General features: G+C 39.8%; 1 protein-coding gene across 1 annotated transcript in view; it reads left to right on the top strand.

The window, feature by feature from the left end:
- The first annotated feature begins 2225 nt into the window (after positions 1-2225).
- The window catches only part of nlrc5 (NLR family, CARD domain containing 5), a 38071-nt gene continuing 21048 nt past the window's right edge, over positions 2226-19248 (top strand). The window contains exons 1-17 of the mRNA XM_085464593.1: positions 2226-2287; positions 3064-3413; positions 4571-4621; positions 7036-7104; positions 9398-9583; positions 9783-9937; positions 10464-10595; positions 10932-11247; positions 12017-12485; positions 12658-12820; positions 13091-13221; positions 15275-15500; positions 15577-15818; positions 18440-18523; positions 18621-18704; positions 18824-18907; positions 19004-19093. Coding sequence (XP_085320719.1) covers positions 3080-3413; positions 4571-4621; positions 7036-7104; positions 9398-9583; positions 9783-9937; positions 10464-10595; positions 10932-11247; positions 12017-12485; positions 12658-12820; positions 13091-13221; positions 15275-15500; positions 15577-15818; positions 18440-18523; positions 18621-18704; positions 18824-18907; positions 19004-19093 — 2816 coding nt within the window. The 5' untranslated portion in view covers positions 2226-2287; positions 3064-3079. The remainder of the gene's footprint in view (positions 2288-3063; positions 3414-4570; positions 4622-7035; positions 7105-9397; positions 9584-9782; positions 9938-10463; positions 10596-10931; positions 11248-12016; positions 12486-12657; positions 12821-13090; positions 13222-15274; positions 15501-15576; positions 15819-18439; positions 18524-18620; positions 18705-18823; positions 18908-19003; positions 19094-19248) is intronic.

Below are 19248 nucleotides of genomic sequence, written 5' to 3' on the forward strand. Positions count from 1 at the left end.
TCCTGGCGTCTCTAAGGCAGGCAAGCTCACAGCCAACCCAAAAAAGTATGCAGTTCCACAGAGGGAGGTACAGTATCTCGGGTACCACTTAGGAGTCAAGCAGTTGCACCCGCATTTGGAGAGAACTACAACCATCACATCCTGCCCGCATTCCAAGACCAAAAAAGAGGTGAGATGGTTCTTGGGGTTGACTGGTTATTACCAACTATTTGTGCCAAACTTTGAGGAGCTGACCAGCCCTTAACCAATGTCACCCGAAAGGGGGTGCCAGATCTGGTCCAGTGAACTGAGCAGGATTTGTGCATGTGATGAAGGCTCTCTGTGGGGAGACCCTTTTCACACCCTTTAATTCTGCAGACTGATGCCTCAAACAGAAGAGTGGGAGCTGTTTTGTCCCAGCTTGTAAGGGGGGTCAACTGCCCGGTTGTATACATCAGCTGTGAAGTGTTAGAAAGAGAGGCCAGATAAAGAAGGAATGTCTGGCCATCCGGTGGGCGGTTGACTCGTTTCACTATTACATCCTGGGACAGTCATTCACCCTCTGTTCAGACCATGCCCAGCTGCAATGGCTCCACTGCATGAAGGTGGTCAGAGGGCCCGATGGCGCCAGTGTCCGGCAGCCTCGCCTCTGTCAGTGCGCCCCAGGGTGGCTGTGGCTACAATGTAGCTTGTCATCACCAGTGTGTAAATGTGTGTGTTAATGGGTCGATTACTGGTTGTGTAAAACGCTTGGGGTCCTTAGGGACTATAAAAGCGCTATACAAATACAGGCCATTTACCATTTACCAAGGATGCCAATGGCAAGATCACGCAGTAGTATCTGGCTCTCACCTTTGAAGTTAAAGGTGGTCGGGGGCGCAGATGATCATGGGGGATTTCCTCTCCCACTGGCGTGGGGGATAGGCTCTGCCGGATGGCTCCCTGGCCTCAGTCAGGCAATGGCAGTATGTGGCAGGGGTGTGGTCTGCTCTGCTGCAGAGAAGTGGTGGGGCAGTAGGTTTGGTGGGCAGTGCCTGAAGGCTGGTAGAGCAGTTGGGACTAATTTGGGTGATCAGTCCTGCTATTTCAGCTGCCAGCTGGGACCGGAGGAGAACACTATGCCAAGAACAAGCCAACTGAAAAGCTGTACAGAGCGATCGTGAAAAGTAATAAAAAATAAAACACGAGTATACAGTGTGTATGTATGGATCCTTTGTGGCACAGTTAATAGTTTTAATCATGTTTGGTACAATGAAATTTTTCTTAGTTCATTTTTTTTTTTTTTGTGTATGGTCTTTGACAAATAAAGAAAATGAAATGAAAGAGTGCCGACTGGGAGGTCAAAGATCAGGAAATGTGGTCAGGGTGGAGATTTTGAAGGACGAGATGGCTGTTGAAGTTCCTTTAAAACCGAATCACCAAAGTACTTAAAGAAGTAAAACTGCAATACTTCGTCTGAAAAAAGGTGGGTGACTGCAGCTCGTAAGCCTGGAAATGAGTAGACATGTTATCGCATCTAAGTCCGCTTATGAGGCGCTAAACTTAAACTGTGACGTTTTTGACGTTGTAGAGCTTCACAACAGAGATATAACAAAATACAAAATATCTGATACTCATGTATTATAACAGGCACCAGTGTGTTTTGGATGATGTAAAATAAACGCACTATCAGTCCATATTCATTTTTATATATTATTTGTGGGATAAAGAGAAATAGCAGCAGCTACAACATTTTGCCTTTGTTTAAGAAGCTCCTACAATATGTCAAAAGCATCTTGTCCAGACTGAGACTCTTTGGGAAAACACGGAATAGAATGGCGAACCGCCAGCAACACGCGCTCCAAAGCTCTAGCTCTTCTGTAAGTAAGAAACGGGTTCGGAACTGGAATAATCCAATAAACTAAACCTGATTTTGATGCGCAAAGCAAGCAGTACTCACCCACCGGCCTGCCCGCATCTAATACACGGGATATCGCACTATTAAACCCATGGCATTTCCTGTGGTATGGTCATTCGCTTGCCATCAGATGTCTTGGGAACCCATGAAATTTGCTTTAACACAAATTTCTGCCTGGTCACGCAGTCGTTTAAATACCCAAATACATCATTCCTCCAGAACCCTACTATTTTATATCTCCTTTGTTCATCTGGAGGAGGCCAGCGTATGCCACTGACTTTGCCATTTTGGTGGAGCGTTACACGAAAACGAAACAAAAACTATGTAGCCAGCCATTCCATGAGTTTCGGTTTAAAATGATAGAGACACTGGCTGGCCGCACTGAGTTGCAATCTGCGCCAAGTATTATTGGTGAGTCTTTATTTTATTTCTGAACATTATACTGTAACCCTGTGTCGCAGACTTTTGCTTGTCCGCGCAGCCTGAGTTTGTTAGCTTTGCTGAGCTGTACACAATGACGCAGTCTTTGATGCGCGTTACCTTAAACGACCTCGCCTCGAAGCCGTTTGAGGACAGGCTCGAGACAACGCAGTGGACGTCGATATTTTTTTTACATAAAAGTTTAATGACGAGAAAAAAGAAATGAATGTCGGTATGACGTGTCTACATAAAATAATAATAATAAACGTATAAAAAGCGCACACTCACACAAATGATTCCTAATGATTCAAACGTCCCTCAAAATCGCTTTTTTTCGTTAATAATGAGCGAAATTCACCTAAATTAGAGCACAGTTAACGCTGTTTACTTATTGGAGCACTTTTAGTTGTTTAAAGTGTAAATCTGTGAGGTCGATGGACACATAGAAGTATGTTTTACTGGTTTATCAAGGGCGTGTTAAAAAGTTTCATGGTTTTTTGTCCATGTGTGCCTCACTTTCAGTGAATAAAGTGCGGAGCACGTGGTCTCCTGCAAATGCAATGGACGATCGTTTTGCTTTGTGGCTTTCTGTGTGATTATAATGTTAATGCTCACAGTGTTGGGTTTGAAGCATCGACTACTATATTGATGTACGACGATATGAATGTATGATTTGCATGTTTGCTACTTGCTTCCTTCAGTCAAAGCTGCATTTCACAGGTAAGATTGTGACTTTATTTGTGTCTCCCCCTCTTTATTTGTATCAGCCGATGGAGTCTGACCATGGATGAGGAGGTCAACCCTGACCATGAAAATGTGAACTCAGTCTTGGCTCAGGACTCCATTGAATTGTTCCACATCCTCAGCAGTCAGTCGCACTCAGTCATAATGGAGCTGTGTCAAATGATGCCCAGTGAAGCTTGGCGCCAATATCAGCTTGACCCCTCAAGCTCTTCTGCAGCAGGAAGGCCAGAACTCATCAAAACCATGTTGGATTACTTCAGGTCAGCCAGTGCTCGAAAATGCCGTAACTTCCTTCAGAGCGTGTGCTTCTCGTGTGAGAACATTCCCATGCTTCTGGAGTCGAGGCTCATGTCAGTGGCAGGATATGACAACAGTGAGTATAAACTGGTGTTTGTCCCGGACCAAAGCACTGCAATCCTCAGTGACTTTCACTTTGAGGTTTACTTTACTTGTCTGGGTCCTCTGTTCTGTCAAAACAGTAGAACAAAGTGAAAGATCATTTAAAGCAGTCTTAAAAATAGAGTTTTGTTTGGTGAGCAAATGCATAATATACGTGTTTCATGCATACAGTACCAGTTAAAGGTTTGCCTGCTGAGGAGAATAGGGTATAAGCACTGAGGTTGACATGGAAGTGGTTACATTTATTTGACTGTATACGGAAAGAACCCAAAAATCAACCCCACAGTACCCACAGCATCAGCAGTTTTCTTCAAAGTAACACACTATGACAGCATGAACTAACTTTTACTGTATTAACAAACTTGTTGAATCACCAAATTTAGTATAAATGGTCACTAATTTCTGTTGAATAAGGGTTGGTGTGCTCAGCTCTTAATCTGTTATATTTAGTCAAGTTTTAAAAAAAGAATTAGGGGCAGAGGTTTTAATTTATGGTTGCTCTTCTGTAATCCACACAGTAGCAAATGTATACATAGAGGTTCGTATATATTTGACCACTGGGCAGATTTATATTAAATAGGTTGGTGTCCTGGTATGGAACCAGCTTTTAAGTGTAGTCCACAAATTTGCAGTAGGGTTGAGGGCAGGGTTTAGGAAAGCAATTCCACTTAGCCGACTTTATTTATTCCAATGCTAATACACTTATTCCCATGATGAGTGTATGTAAACTTTTGACCACAACTATAAATGTGGGGCACAGACATCAGAATCCCTTTTTATTGTACAGATTATAACTGGAGTATTTTAAATACTATTACTATAGTTTTGGTGTTGCTTCAAGCATTTTTTATGAATATAATGGTCTTATTTTGGGGTCACAAATTTTTTAGGAGCTGCATTATTTGAGGTTCTTTTGTAGTTGGCATGATGGACTACATTTAGCCTTTCTAGTATCCCTAAGTTGTCACTTAGATGACATTTACATAAAGCCATAGAGACATTTGTTGTCATGTTTTCACAGCATGAAGTTGAATAATACATAAAATATATTTAACCATAGTAATTACAAATGTAACTATAGTTGTGCTTATCTGCATGGCTAACAGTGTGACTTTGTGCTTGAATGTTTAGCTGATGATGTACCATCTCCAGCCACAGAGGACGTGTCTCTAGCAAACACAGGTAGACCACCTCTGTTTGCCACTGTCTCATATCTGTGTGTACAGAATAATTGTGTGGATGTGTATGTGCATGTAAAGATTTGTAGTTTTATTTGTGCTTGACCTAACCTCTAAGCTTACTATAAATGCACATATTTGCAGTCTGCAGGTGATTTTCCATAATTTGGTGTTTTCTTTTTTGGTTTTACATCAGACTGACCACATTGGGTCACATTTCTCTGGCTTGTTTTGGGTGTTTACTGAGCACACCCAAAGCATCTTCCAAATAAAATGTGGCTCAGCCATAAGATCAGGAGCCAAGATTAAATGATAATGAAACCCAAAATGAGGCACTAAAAGAAATTCATCAGATGTTAATGTTTTTGAATTCTCATACGCTTTATTTTTCTAAGTAAAAATAAAGTAAAAGTAAAATGTAATCACAGTAGTATAACACAAAGTCAGTTAAATTTCGGGGATACCAATCTGCCCATTTTGGAAGGTTCAACTATTGTGAATCCATTTTAGCTGCTTTAGTGTAATTGAAAGTGACATGAGGTGCACTGGAGTGGCAACAGCAAGATGATCTCAGAAGAGGAAATAGTTTCGCAAGTGGTTTTGCAGACCATTGTTGTCTCCTTATACTTCTTGACTGACTCTTTTAGCTGGTGTCGTTGTCTTTGCTGGAAGCATGAGATAGCACCTGCAGCCCATGCAGGTTGTAAGAGTTACTTTTGCTCCTCCAGTGTGCCATGTCAATGTGCTATCACAAAAAAGTTTGCTGTGCCTTCCAGCCCCGTCTCAAGATAGTAGAGGTGATGCCTATCTTGTGGAGTCTGTTTCTGACAGTTTGGTCCATGGAGGTTATTTTTTAGGGGTCTAGCTGTGTTCCTCCTGCTACTGCTGTTGGGTTGATGGCCTTCTAGTGCCCTGTCCTGCTCTACTCTTCTAATGGCCCGTCTCCTGGTATCTCCTCACAGTTTTATAACTGTGCTGGGTGACAAACCTTTTTGTGATGACCTGTGAACCTTAATGGGATGCAGGTACTGTCTCAGGTAATCAGCAGTGACAAGTTCAACAGCAAAAAGCAGAGCTAGAGGAAAATCAGTCAGGAGGGATAAGGAGAGAGCAGTAGTTTCTCCATCACCTGCAAAACCATTCCCTAGTTGTTGCTGCTCCGGTTCCCCCTCACTGGTGTTTTACACCAAAGCAGGTGAAATAGGTTCACAATGGTTTGTACTGATATTTACCTGTGTTCCCTTCATTTTTGAGCAGTATAGTCTTCATTTATCACCCACGGCTGCAAAACAACCATCACTACCCTGTAGGGGTGGGGGGGGGAAATCGATACTGTGTAGTATCGTGATATTTTGTTTGCTAATAATGTATCGATACAGGGACAGCAGAAATCGATATTTTGTTACAAAAAAAGTTTTTGTGGACTGGAACATGCTCTGACTTCAGAGCATGTTGATCCTTTTTCTGAGCAAGAATCCTGACACTGTCCAAATGTGTTTAACTTTTTTTTTGGCAGCAATAAACATGACAGTTTACTTATTTTAATTTAAGACATGTTTTATTTTAATTAAGTTTAAAACTTTTTTTATTTAATGTAAAATTATATTTTGTTTTAATTTACTTTCAAATTCTTCAGTTGCTGAATGGGCTGCATAGTTTTCATAAATTGCATAGTTCAGAATAGCTATAATTGTACCAGATGGTTGCATTCAGTTAAGTTGGACTAGACTGTAGTACAAACCGTTCAGTTTGTCAACAATAAAACTGACTGACATGAGAGAAAGACTGAGTGTGAGACTTTGATATTAGATAAAATGAATATTGATAAGGTTTACCTTTATGTACAGAATCTGAATATCAGAAATCTTTTTTAAAAATTGCAATAATATCATATCGTGCGTTAAGTATTGTGATAATATCGTGTTGTGGGATGTATGGTGATTCCCACCTCTACTACCCTGATGGTGACAATACCACTATAACCATTCTACAGCCACTCAATAGTTATGCCTCTTTCTTTCTCTTTTTAGAAAAGCTTAAATTAGTTTTTTAATTTTTCTCATTTATTTCAGCAATCACTTGTATTAGCTCAGTTTAGTTTACAGTAAAGGCTCAAAGAAAACACACTCAGGGGAAAAGTGAAACCAAAAGCTTAAGATTGTTGTAAATAGGTTTGCATGTATCAAAAAATGTACGTGACTTATTCGTTCGTTTCACTTTGGGATTCCCCCAGCATTTTATTTTTTTGCGTTATTGGTGTGTAGATCATTTCAAAACTGATAGGAAGGTTTAAGAGGTGTAGCTACAGAATATTTGAACGTCTTGCAACACACTTTATTGCATTCATTTTTTTGGCATGTTATACTTTTCTGCAGGGTTTTCATGCACTGTATGTTTTCTGTGGCTTCTGTATTGCAGACGGTTGTGAAAGTTCTAGGCCTGCTGTAACATCTTTAGAGCAGCGGCTCATCAAGCGCCCACGGATCGGTAGGATACACATGTGACTTTTAATTATTCATGCGTTACAGCTACATTCAGACCATCACACAAACCAACAAAGAGAAATATTTAATTCATTGATTTATTAATAAAAACAAAAACAAGAGTTTATGATAAGAAACTAGGAAGAGTTAAAACACAATACAGTAAGTGTGCAGCTGACAGTGGAAAGACTGGGATCCATCTTGGAAAATTTCCAGTACCTATCTAGTTCTCACAATAATTAATCCAGCATGGTGGTATTGCTAATTTAGGTTAAAGTTTTAAAGGACTTATCACTTTTTTAGCACTCAAACCCTTTGCCTTATCTTGGCAGTAAAGCCTGTGCTGCCAAAAAAGCTCTGCCCCTTTGACACATGGACCTACAGGGAGTGCAGAATTATTAGGCAAATGAGTATTTTGTCCACATCATCCTCTTCATGCATGTTGTCTTACTCCAAGCTGTATAGGCTCGAAAGCCTACTACCAATTAAGCATATTAGGTGATATGCATCTCTGTAATGAGAAGGGGTGTGGTCTAATGACATCAACACCCTATATCAGGTGTGCATAATTATTAGGCAACGTCGTTTTCTTTGGCAAAATGGGTCAAAAGAAGGACTTGACAGGCTCAGAAAAGTCAAAAATAGTGAGATATCTTGCAGAGGGATGCAGCAGTCTCAAAATTGCAAAGCTTCTGAAGCGTGATCATCGAACAATCAAGCGTTTCATTCAAAATAGTCAACAGGGTCGCAAGAAGCGTGTGGAAAAACCAAGGCGCAAAATAACTGCCCATGAACTGAGAAAAGTCGAGCGTGCAGCTGCCAAGATGCCACTTGCCACCAGTTTGGCCATATTTCAGAGCTGCAACATCACTGGAGTGCCCAAAAGCACAAGGTGTGCAATACTCAGAGACATGGCCAAGGTAAGAAAGGCTGAAAGACGACCACCACTGAACAAGACACACAAGCTGAAACGTCAAGACTGGGCCAAGAAATATCTCAAGACTGGTTTTTCTAAGGTTTTATGGACTGATGAAATGAGAGTGAGTCTTGATGGGCCAGATGGATGGGCCCGTGGCTGGATTGGTAAAGGGCAGAGAGCTCCAGTCCGACTCAGACGCCAGCAAGGTGGAGGTGGAGTACTGGTTTGGGCTGGTATCATCAAAGATGAGCTTGTGGGGCCTTTTCGGGTTGAGGATGGAGTCAAGCTCAACTCCCAGTCCTACTGCCAGTTTCTGGAAGACACCTTCTTCAAGCAGTGGTACAGGAAGAAGTCTGCATCCTTCAAGAAAAACATGATTTTCATGCAGGACAATGCTCCATCACACACGTCCAAGTACTCCACAGCGTGGCTGGCAAGAAAGGGTATAAAAGAAGAAAAACTAATGACATGGCCACCTTGTTCACCTGATCTGAACCCCATTGAGAACCTGTGGTCCATCATCAAATGTGAGATTTACAAGGAGGGAAAACAGTACACCTCTCTGAACAGTGTCTGGGAGGCTGTGGTTGCTGCTGCACGCAATGTTGACGGTGAACAGATCAAAACACTGACAGAACCCATGGATGGCAGGCTTTTGAGTGTCCTTGCAAAGAAAGGTGGCTATATTGGTCGCTGATTTGTTTTTGTTTTGTTTTTGAATGTCAGAAATGTATATTTGTGAATGTGGAGATGTTATATTGGTTTCACTGGTAAAAATAAATAATTGAAATGGGTATATATTTGTTTTTTGTTAAGCTGCCTAATAATTATGCACAGTAATAGTCACCTGCACACACAGATATCCCCCTAAAATAGCTAAAACTAAAAACAAACTAAAACTACTTCCAAAAACATTCAGCTTTGATATTAATGAGTTTTTTGGGTTCATTGAGAACATGGTTGTTGTTCAATAATAAAATTATTCCTCAAAAATACAACTTGCCTAATAATTCTGCACTCCCTGTATGAACTCTGTGGTATCTAGCATCACTGTGTTGGTGGCGAATTGTTTTTATGTTGTATGTAGGGGATAGGGAAATTGGGCTTACGTGGATGAGTGTTACACATCATCCCACAGATAATCAGTTGAAATTGATGAGGAAGTCTTTAGTTTAGCATTTAGTTGTGCTGCTTCATGTAGTTGAGCAATTATTGTACACTGCGGGAAGCTGATGTCATCAGAGCGGGCCTATGTCTTAGATATCAAAATAAGATCAACCTGAAACCCAGGGCTGACATTTTTAAGCAATACAATCGCACTGTAAAGAGATTATCTGTGTTATTCACTTCTAACTTTTATAATGGGTTCCACCCACAGATCACTGGGAGCAGTACATCAGTGAAGTGAAGAAATTCCTGCTGAAGAGATGGGAGCGACTCACAGCTGGCCTGGTGAGGGAGGTCCAGCTGGAGAATGTATGGGTCAGCCCAAGAGCGGCAAACAGAAGCAGAGACAGACCTGATCAAACCCCTGGCTCAGCAGACAGAGGGGGCAGAACACCAGGTCAGCAAGACTTCCTCTAATTGTACCAGTTGATGATTGGGCTTTTTTTTAAATAAAGGGATTTTTTAAAAGTATCTTGTGGTGCACAAAGAAATAAAATCATAGCAGTTTTGTATGTTCTAAGCTTTTCATGTAAACTTACCTAATCATGAATATTTGAAGTCTGCTGCACACCTCACATCTTTCTCACCAAACTCAGAGCCCGATGGGGATTACGGGTATTTGGAGTCCAGAGTGACGTTGGAGACGTTCCTCCAGGGATGTATGGGTAAAGTGACAGTTCTGGTGGGCCAGACTGGATCAGGAAAAACTCTGCTAACATCCTGTTTAGGACAGCAGTGGGCTAGTGGATTAGTAAGTTCACTTTTTGTCAACATTTATAATTATTTGCGTTATCAGACATGTTCTATGTTCATCTGTATGGCTAGTGCTGGTCTTATTTGTATTCAGAGGAATAAAGGAAGAGCCATTGTCCCAGAATTTGCATGCTAGTGTTATAAAAACATAGAGCAGCTTTATTTCCATACTGTATCCATACTGTATTTACTGTGGTTATCATTATTAGAGTATGCTGTAGGCTTAGGAACCATCACTGACCTTGCAGAAGTTGCAGATGATCCAAACTCTGCATTCTCATTGTTTACTGGAAAAACCTAATCAATAAATTATCAATTTGGTGCATTAAGAATAAAAGTAAAGATACTCCTGCTACTATCAGGCAGCTACTTGTTCAGCCATTTTTCCACTGCAAACACGTTTCTTCTGGAGCCAATGAATGCGTTTTACAACTTTCACATTTGTGAAACTACCTAAGCTGTGCAAACAGAATTTGATATGACTTTTTTCCTCTGCCAATTGTTCTCCTCTCCATCTCATCCAGGGTCCTATCCCTTCATCCTTTGTGTTTGTCCTGCTGGAGTTTCGTCAGCTCAACCTACTGTCACACCCTCTTTCACTATCAGAGCTGCTTTTCCAGTACTACCTCCCTCCAACTGGGGGAGAAGATGCAAAGGTACGCACGTAATGCTTGAGTAATACTTGTTATAAAACAGTACATTTGTGATACTAAACATAGGGATGCATTTCATTTAAATCAAAATCTGGTTTGAGCTAAACCCCTTCACATAGTTAGTTATGCTTTGCACTCTGGGATGTGACAGAATATCATATCATATTAGTGGTAAAATGAATGTAAATTGAAGATCAGAGTTGTGTTTGTGTAAGAAAAAAAATGAATCCATGGGAAAAGGGCTACAGTTTTATGAACTCATCAGCTGATTTGGGCCAGAGTAAACAAACTACAGGTGTGAAATTCAACTGCTTCTAAACGTATTCTTCATTTGAACAGAGAGCCATTATCGACTACCTCCTTACTAATCCAGAGCAAAGCTGTTGGGTACTGGATGGCTATGATGAGTTTCACGGCAAACTCAGCAGACAAGAAGTGCAGAGGAAACCGCTGCACTTAGAAGATCCTCTGCCTGTCGCAGACCTCATCTCAGGGTTGCTAAATCGCCAGATTCTTCCAGGAAGCACTGTGCTGGTCACCTGTCGTGTACGGGATCTTATAGATTTGGATGGCATTTCAGATAAAGTAGGCCAGCTGCTGGGCTGGGACCAGGATGAGATCAAGGAGTATGTAGACAACTTCTTTGGTGCAAAAGGTGAAAACTTTATTTACTTGTATTTACATTGTTGTTGGGCTTTATTTAATTATTTTATTTGTTTTATTTATTTCTGTAAAGCTTTGAGGAAGTGTTGTTTTTGGCTCTTCTGTATTAACTTAATTTTTCTCTGTGGAAGTTGGTGCTTAGTATATATAATCAAGGCAATACAATTATATCAAGTTAGAAAAAAAAGGAATAATTCACTTATTACTACTTTTTTGTATTAACTGATAAAATATGGTTTTCTGGACATCAGATTTTTGCTGCATATTCATTTCTTGAAAACATCTAACTCTCTCTTTCCCCACAGCCAAAGTTGTCTCTGATATTTTTTCTCGCTTTCTCTTTGACTCTTACTTGACACTTGTCTGCATTTTTTATTTTCTCTTCAGTTATGGTTGCTGTGGGTTTCAAGACTCACATAAATATCAGCCAAGTTTGAACTTGCATGTTTATTTTACTTGTTGGCAGTATCTTATGTAAATAACCCTAATCTGGGATTATCTACATTTTTTGCAGTGCTATATTTGCTCATTTAGACCTGCAAACCAGCACCTGTATCCAGGTATAACTGGCAAATTGCTAAAATTTAGACTTTCAAACTAGTAGAAATGAGTAATTTCCACATAAAACAGGACCTCATGCGTAATAGCTGCATTACTAACATGAAAAAATTGGTGTAAAAATAATAAATAAAATTCTTGTGCACATCTATCTTAAATGTATGTTGTCTTTAACTAGTTTAATCATCATTTACACCCAGCAGATGTAGCTCTTAGAGAGCAGGCAGCACAGCTCCTTCTCTCCAGTCGACACCTCCTCGCCATGTCTTCCATTCCTGCCCTATGCAACATCTGCTGCATCTGTCTTGAGCATTTACTGCTGCAGTGTAGAGATAAAGACACAGGAGGAGCACCGATGCCTGACGAAAAAGGAAGTAAGGCAAGGACAGATGCTCAGGAAGCAGAAGGAGCACAGATGTCAAGAGAAGCCAGAGGGGAGGAGGGCAATAGAAGAGGAAACCCTGCACAAAGGAAACAAGAGGATGGAAAAAGAAAAGGGAGCAAAGATGTAATAATGGATGGAACAAATGGCAGACCTCAGCTGACTCCCACTTCACTCCAAGTCCCCGCCACCCTAACTCAGGTCTACCTCACTGTTCTGGCCTCATTTCTTAGCCGAGCCCCTAACCACGGAGGAGATGGCAAGCCAAAAACTAAAAGATTTCCTCACAGGTAGAGACGGAGCTGTGAACTCACTCTAGTGTATCACCATCTTGAACATTATATTTCAAAAAATATAAAGTAATTTAAAAAATGACTATTTAGAAAAGAAAGCACCAGTGTAGCAAAAAACGCGTCATGCTTCAGTTTATGGATTATCTCTGTTTTCTGTCTTTCCGTGCAGTGCTGTCACCACACTGACCATTCTGAGTCAGTATCAATCGGAGCTGTGTGAGCTGAGCCAGCTGGCTTGGAGAGGCTTAGAGGAAAGCAAGATACTCTTTTTGAAAGAAGAGATTCCACAGGAGGTTTTAAAGTTTTCATTGAAAATAGGACTCTTATCACAGGTCAGACATGAATGCATGCATTAATGTCCTCCTCATATCTGTGAATGTCCACAAAATCCTTGTTGTCGAGTGTTTGCATGCTATTTATACTATTGATACTATTAATAGATTTGCTTAGTGGGCAAAAGTTATTTGTGTTTCCTTACAGTGGGCATAGATAGGGCTGTGTGTAGTAAACAGAGTAAGGGTAGATAAAGGTTGTCCCTTTAGATGACTTGTCATGTTTGTAAGATATTATTAATAATAACATAATTACTTACCTGCTGTTAGGTGGAGCTCAGACGTCAGGACGGGATACTTGCCAATGCCTACTGCTTCATTCATCTGACAGTGCAGGAGTTTTTAGCTGCACTGAGAATCATGACTAGTAATGATGTTAATGACGCACAGCTTAAGAAGAGGTAAGGAAGCCAAATGGAGAGAAATATGGGTGTAATTTTTAAGATGATTGCAGTGTTAAGACCTGTTTAGGTTATATAGCCCACCTGATGGAGAAACTACGGAGTCACACGGCAGAAGCTCTCTACTTTTGGCATCAAAACACGGTCAAGATGACCTGCTGAAGTTCTGACCAAGTATCAGAATTGGGAAGGTGTACCTAATAAAATAGCCAGATACTATTTTAGTCTACCGGCACATACACAGTAACCCCTGCACTTTACTCTCTCACTGGTGAGGGACAAATTCAAATGACAGATAACAGTATAACATTCACGACATTATTACACATTGATTGATTAAATTATCCGCAAATTTACATCCTGGAAACAATTTTGTTAATTAACCAAATGAACAAAATGTCCTAAATACGGTCACCTTTCTTGTTGCTGCCCTAGCTGAATGACGCTTCTGTGTACACCTGTCCTCCCAACTTGGTGCTGGGCAGTCTCTGCCTGGTCCCGAAATAGATAAGTTCCTTTCAGATCAGGTAGACACTAGTGTGTGATGGAGTGTTTGAAAAGCTGTGGAAACAAAAGTTTGTCGCCTAAGCTAAAAGAGAAGCTCACATACACAGCAGAATCATGATGAATATATTTAAAGATTCAACAGTTAATTAATGAATCTCATTTAGAATATGTGGAAGAAAGCAAGATGGAATTTGACTATGTAAAGTCACACGGTATACCAGGAATAACTCTGCCATGGAAGCAACCTGAGCTGTGCGAGTTAAGCACGCTACAGTACGAGACATATTTGTCCTTAGTCCTTACATCAGAAAACACTGATGTAGGCATAAAGTGACGGCTCAAATCACACTGCGAGAGTCTGTGAGACTGTGCAAAGGTGGGGGCACTGAAATTGAAATATGGCACAGCTGACATAACTAAGCAGCAGGCGACCACAGTCACTCGCTAAGAGGCCTCTTGTGTGTGGCTACATGTAGTTTAACATATATCACAACCCCGGGTTGTACTCCACCACATGCTACTGCTTCCTCTAAAAATGACAATGCAGCTTCATGGATTTATTTATTCTTTTGTGAAAGGATGTTGTTTTTATCACGAGTCATTTTAAAAGCAGGAATTTAATTGCATCAGAGCCCACAGATGCTAAGCTCCACCCTCTGACATCCAAATTGCACCCTTCCCTTATAGAGCTCATCTTCCATCCCCTTTTCAGCTTCAGATCCATTCTCATATGTCCAAACATATATAGACTTGAAGCTCCTTCTCTAGGACTTTTTTAAATAACTGCAGCCACGACACAGTAACTTGTGCTTTAGAGTATTTAAACAGGGGGCACGCATTCATTAATGACTTAAATTTTAATTAATTAATTGCTTTTTTAATTGCTGCAGCACTCAGGTTTACAGCACCATGAAATCTATTCATACAGCTGTATTTTAATAAATCTCACATTGTTTCCCCTAAAGAATCACTACATTTTTTTGATGTGTGATATGGATTTGTTCACACTTTAATCATATTTAGTTGACAAGGTGGATTGCAAAAAGGACCTCACCCATACCCAGTTCCTTAAATGATTAGATAACAGGTCTGTTTGCTCACACTTCCTCATTTAACCCTTTGATTTCACATGTTTCTGAGTGAGGTTCTGGAGGCGTCTGGTTTGAAATCAGTCAGGCAGCTGCAAAATGACTAGTTCAGTTCTGGCTTTGACGTTTTGTTGTGTTTCATTCCGTGAGCATTTGGGGAATGTAGTAAAATTAATGCACCTGAACAGAAGAAAAGATGCAAACCATTCAAACTGGTGTACTGTGCTTTCTTCCCACTCTGTTTGCTTTGTAGGCTGCACTGTAGAAGTTGTTTGTTTTTGTCCTACCTGTTAAATCTTAAAATAATATTATTTATTGTATTTCAAAGTATGCCAGGTCATATTATTATTATTCACATCTCCCAGAAGAGTGTTGAAACTATCATCTGGACAGTGTTGTAACATGCTTTAATTTGCATCATAATTCAGAAGTTGACTTTCCTCTCATTATATCCTCAGATTCAGTCTGAAAACTCGCTGGACAACCAAATCAGACCAGAAGACGGTCTTCACTGACTCACTGTACCTCTATGTTTGCGGTCTGGCTTCCTCAGAATGCACTCCAGCCCTGGTTGAGTTAGCCAAGGTTTCTGGCAGAGCCCAAAGTTGGGTCCAGAAACGGCAAGACCTTGTTCTGACATTGCTCAAAACCATGTGTAACAGTAACACTCTGACCGGACCAAAGGTAGAATGAAAAACAGGAAACAGATTTTATTTTCTGTCTCTTTGTTACTGATCTTTTCTTTGCTATATTTTGCCAGATACTCCAGCTTTGCCACAGTGTTCAGGAGAGCCAGAACCACCAACTCGCCAAGCAGGTTTTTGGTGTGAGACCCAAACTGGAGCTGCGCAACATCTGGCTGTTACCGAATGATATCGAAGCTCTGGCTTTCGTAGTTAATTCAGCCGATCATAATGACATCGGTCTGGACTTCGGAGCGTGCTCCATGGAGCTGGAGTGTTTAATAGTTCTGGCCAGGTGTCAGGGCATTCATAACCTCAGGTGAGGCTACACAGATGTTTACGAGTTACAGTAGTTAAAAAGTAACAAAAACCCTCCAGAAACCTACGTGTAATTTTTTTTAGCTAACCTAAATAAAACTAGCAAAAATAAACTATTAATTAGAATACAAAAGTTTATTTTGATTTTGAGACAAGGGTTTTTATTATATTACTGTACCATCCTGGATATGTTAAATCTTACAGGTCAGCATTTATTTGAAAAGGTTTCACAGGGTTATTAATATGATATTTGTGGGAATGCACTATAGGACCATTGGAAAGCCATCATTGTGACACATGAGAGTGTTGAAATGGACGGTGTTGATCTGTCAGAAATTATAAAACCCATGTTTAGCCCACGGACATGCAGAGAGAGGACTAGTCACACAGCAGCAGTGAATGTTGTTGTTAATAGAGCTGCAGCTTTGCCTTTGACATTCCTCAGCTGACTGGCCACCTGTCATACAGTGACAGTGAATGAGCTCAGTATTCTTGTTACAAGAAGACAGAAAATAGTCTGGACTCAACTGCAAAAACACAACCACTGATTCTTTGAAAGTATTTCTTTATCAACTCGAAAAAGAATGTTTTTCCACACAAGTTTGCACTTGCATGTCTTGAAGAGTGGGTGGGACGGGGCCTATCTGTTTAGCGAAATCTGTAAGCTGCACGTTGTCATGTCACATTGTGTTAGTCATCTGTTTATACTGCCTAATTCTGAAAGTTGAAACATCTTTATTGTTAATTTTATATAATTATGCACACTAACATCTAATGTCTGTCTAGCGGGAAAGCTATCCCTCCTTAGTTGCTCTTCCTGATGTTTTCCTTATCCGAAACAAGAATTTAATGACAAATATAGCGTAACCCGTACATATTGTGAAACTAAGATATCTTGGTATCAAATAAAGTTGCATTGACCATAAAGATTTCAGCTCAGACATTAAAAGTAAAGCGAGACAGTGTCTGAAAAAGTGCTGCAGTGATAGCTCATTAATGTGTGTGTAAAACAAACCGAAACCTCAATTTTATTACGAACACCAGTACATCTGCTTGTGGTTATAAAGAGAACCAGTATATAAGTATACAAGTCATAAACTGTAATGATAACTTGGAAAATTAGAATGAGGAAAAATGTGACTGTACACAGCAGTCTATAAGTATGTTCAGAACAGCAGCGTAGGAACTCTATACACAGAAAATATCTTGTTGACAAGATGCAGAAGGTACCTGAAATAGATATTTACAGCTGTGGTGAGCAGAAAATGTTGTTTTACTGACAGTGGTTCGATCCTCCTGTGCAGACTAGAACTAGTGAACAGTCAAGGGTGCAAGCAGAACTTATCAGCTGTTCTCTACAGTTCTCACATAGTTACACCATAATTATTTCATGTGTATACTTTATCTCACCCAGGCACAAGTAAGCTATTAAACTAGATTTTTTATTTGGGCAGTCATCCAACTCTTAATCCTAAACCCAGTACCCGGTTCTTGATCTTGACAAATATGAAAACAAAAAGAATACCGGCACATATTTCTTATTTCATTTTGGACATGACAAATAGAGACCACCCATACATAGAACCAGATGGGCTCCAAACACCAGAGAGTATACAGTGTGAGAGAAAGCATGTGCAAGAAAAGCCACCTGGAAGGCAGCCAATGAAAAGACTATTGAGTGAAAAAAAAGTTGTTATCATCCACATGTAAAACACTAACAATACTGTTGGTACATGTAATAAACTATCCGTCATTATATGATTTAGAAATGTGAAAATTATAATTCAGAAAACTGCTGTAAACCCCCAAACCCTGTACAAATTATACAAGTAAAGCAAACATGATATAACCGGTGTTCAATCTCATCAAATTACCTCTGTCACGGGGATTTAGTTCCAGTTTATTCTGGATTACATAGAGTGAATTATTAACCCTGTAAAGCCTGAAGCATGGATTAATGCCAGACATTTGATTTTCTTTTAATTTGACAAATTGGACAAATGCTGACAATTAAAAAAATCAATAAATAACAGTTTCCATGTATGAGGTTTCATTTTTTATTTTTTTTTAGAAACATGCTGATGATATAGAGGTCTCAAAATCTCATGTATCAAATATTATACAGGGTTAAAAGAGATTACAGGTTACAACTCCAAAGCTCCTATAAACCTTACTTTGGCTTTCAGTTTGTAGTCTGTGAATCTAGTTTGATTCCCTGCGTCACAGAAATCTGTCTCTGTCACCACCTCTTTAAGAAAGAGTTACCATTTTTTATATATTTGAATGCCTCCTTATTTAGTTATGTTCAGACATTCACACTGACATTTAAACAAATAGATCTCATCTCATATTATGATTCTGGGAATCCGAGTCTGTTTTATCCTCTTTAATTAAAATACTACATTCAAGAAAAGATTAAGCATTGGAATTTCCCACCTGGCGGCTTAGATAATAATTTGTAATTAAAAACATAGCAGCATCAAGAAATATTCTATCAACTATAGAGATGCTGGTAAAAAGCAGTTTGTTTGTTTTAAATTGAGGCTTTGAACTGATTGTTTTTCTTTTTGCAGTTTCTAATCTGATGCTTCCTTATGAATAATTCACTATGTGTCCTTACAGTTTTCACAGCCGCAAATATGGGGACAAGTTTGCTGAGAAGTTGTCGTCTGTTTTGCCTAAATTCACATCCCTGCGAAAACTAGAGTATGTTTTATATCGTTGCTTTATTCCTGCGAAAAATATATTAAAGGTAATTGTCCCTTAACGACAATAATTACCTGTTTGCGTTTGTGTTCACAAGGTTTTCTGGTGCCAGCCTGACTGCTACTGGAGCAGCTAGTTTGGCCTCTGGTCTTCAGGAGTGTCCACACATCACTGATATCAAGTATATCTTCTGTTGTTCAATATAGTGCACGATTAGCTTACTGCTCGATTATCCAGATGCTTTTAATAATGCTGAGCTTAAAGTTTCTGCTCATTTTTCTTCTGGGGGGGTTTTTTCAGCGTAAGTGACAACAATTTGAGGGATGAAGGAATCAGTCGCATTGCAGAGATTTTTACCAAACTACAAAACCTTTCGAATGTAGCGTAAGTTCTCACATTTCTAATGCAAAGACTCGTCTGTACTTAACAATGCAGAAGACTTTGTGTGGTGATCATATGTGTGTGTGTGCTTCTTTGTAGGCTGGGACGAAACAGCACAACCCTGAATGCAGTCGACTGTCTTATTAAAACGATGTCTTCATGTTTGAACATCCAACATGTTCATGCAGAGTAAGACCACACACACATGCACACGAAGTGGCGGTTAAGGCACAGTTATGGCACACGGATTGTTGTTTAAAAGAAATAAAAATTACACACATTTTAACTCGCTTTTGTCAGTAATGCTCACTGCACTATTAATATTTTCTCAGTCATAGAGATTT

This window comes from Copadichromis virginalis, linkage group LG7, assembly GCF_057382275.1.
Source record: "Copadichromis virginalis isolate Kocher_CV1m ecotype Utaka linkage group LG7, C_Virginalis_male_GT1.1, whole genome shotgun sequence".
NCBI classification, from domain to species: Eukaryota; Metazoa; Chordata; class Actinopteri; order Cichliformes; family Cichlidae; genus Copadichromis; species Copadichromis virginalis.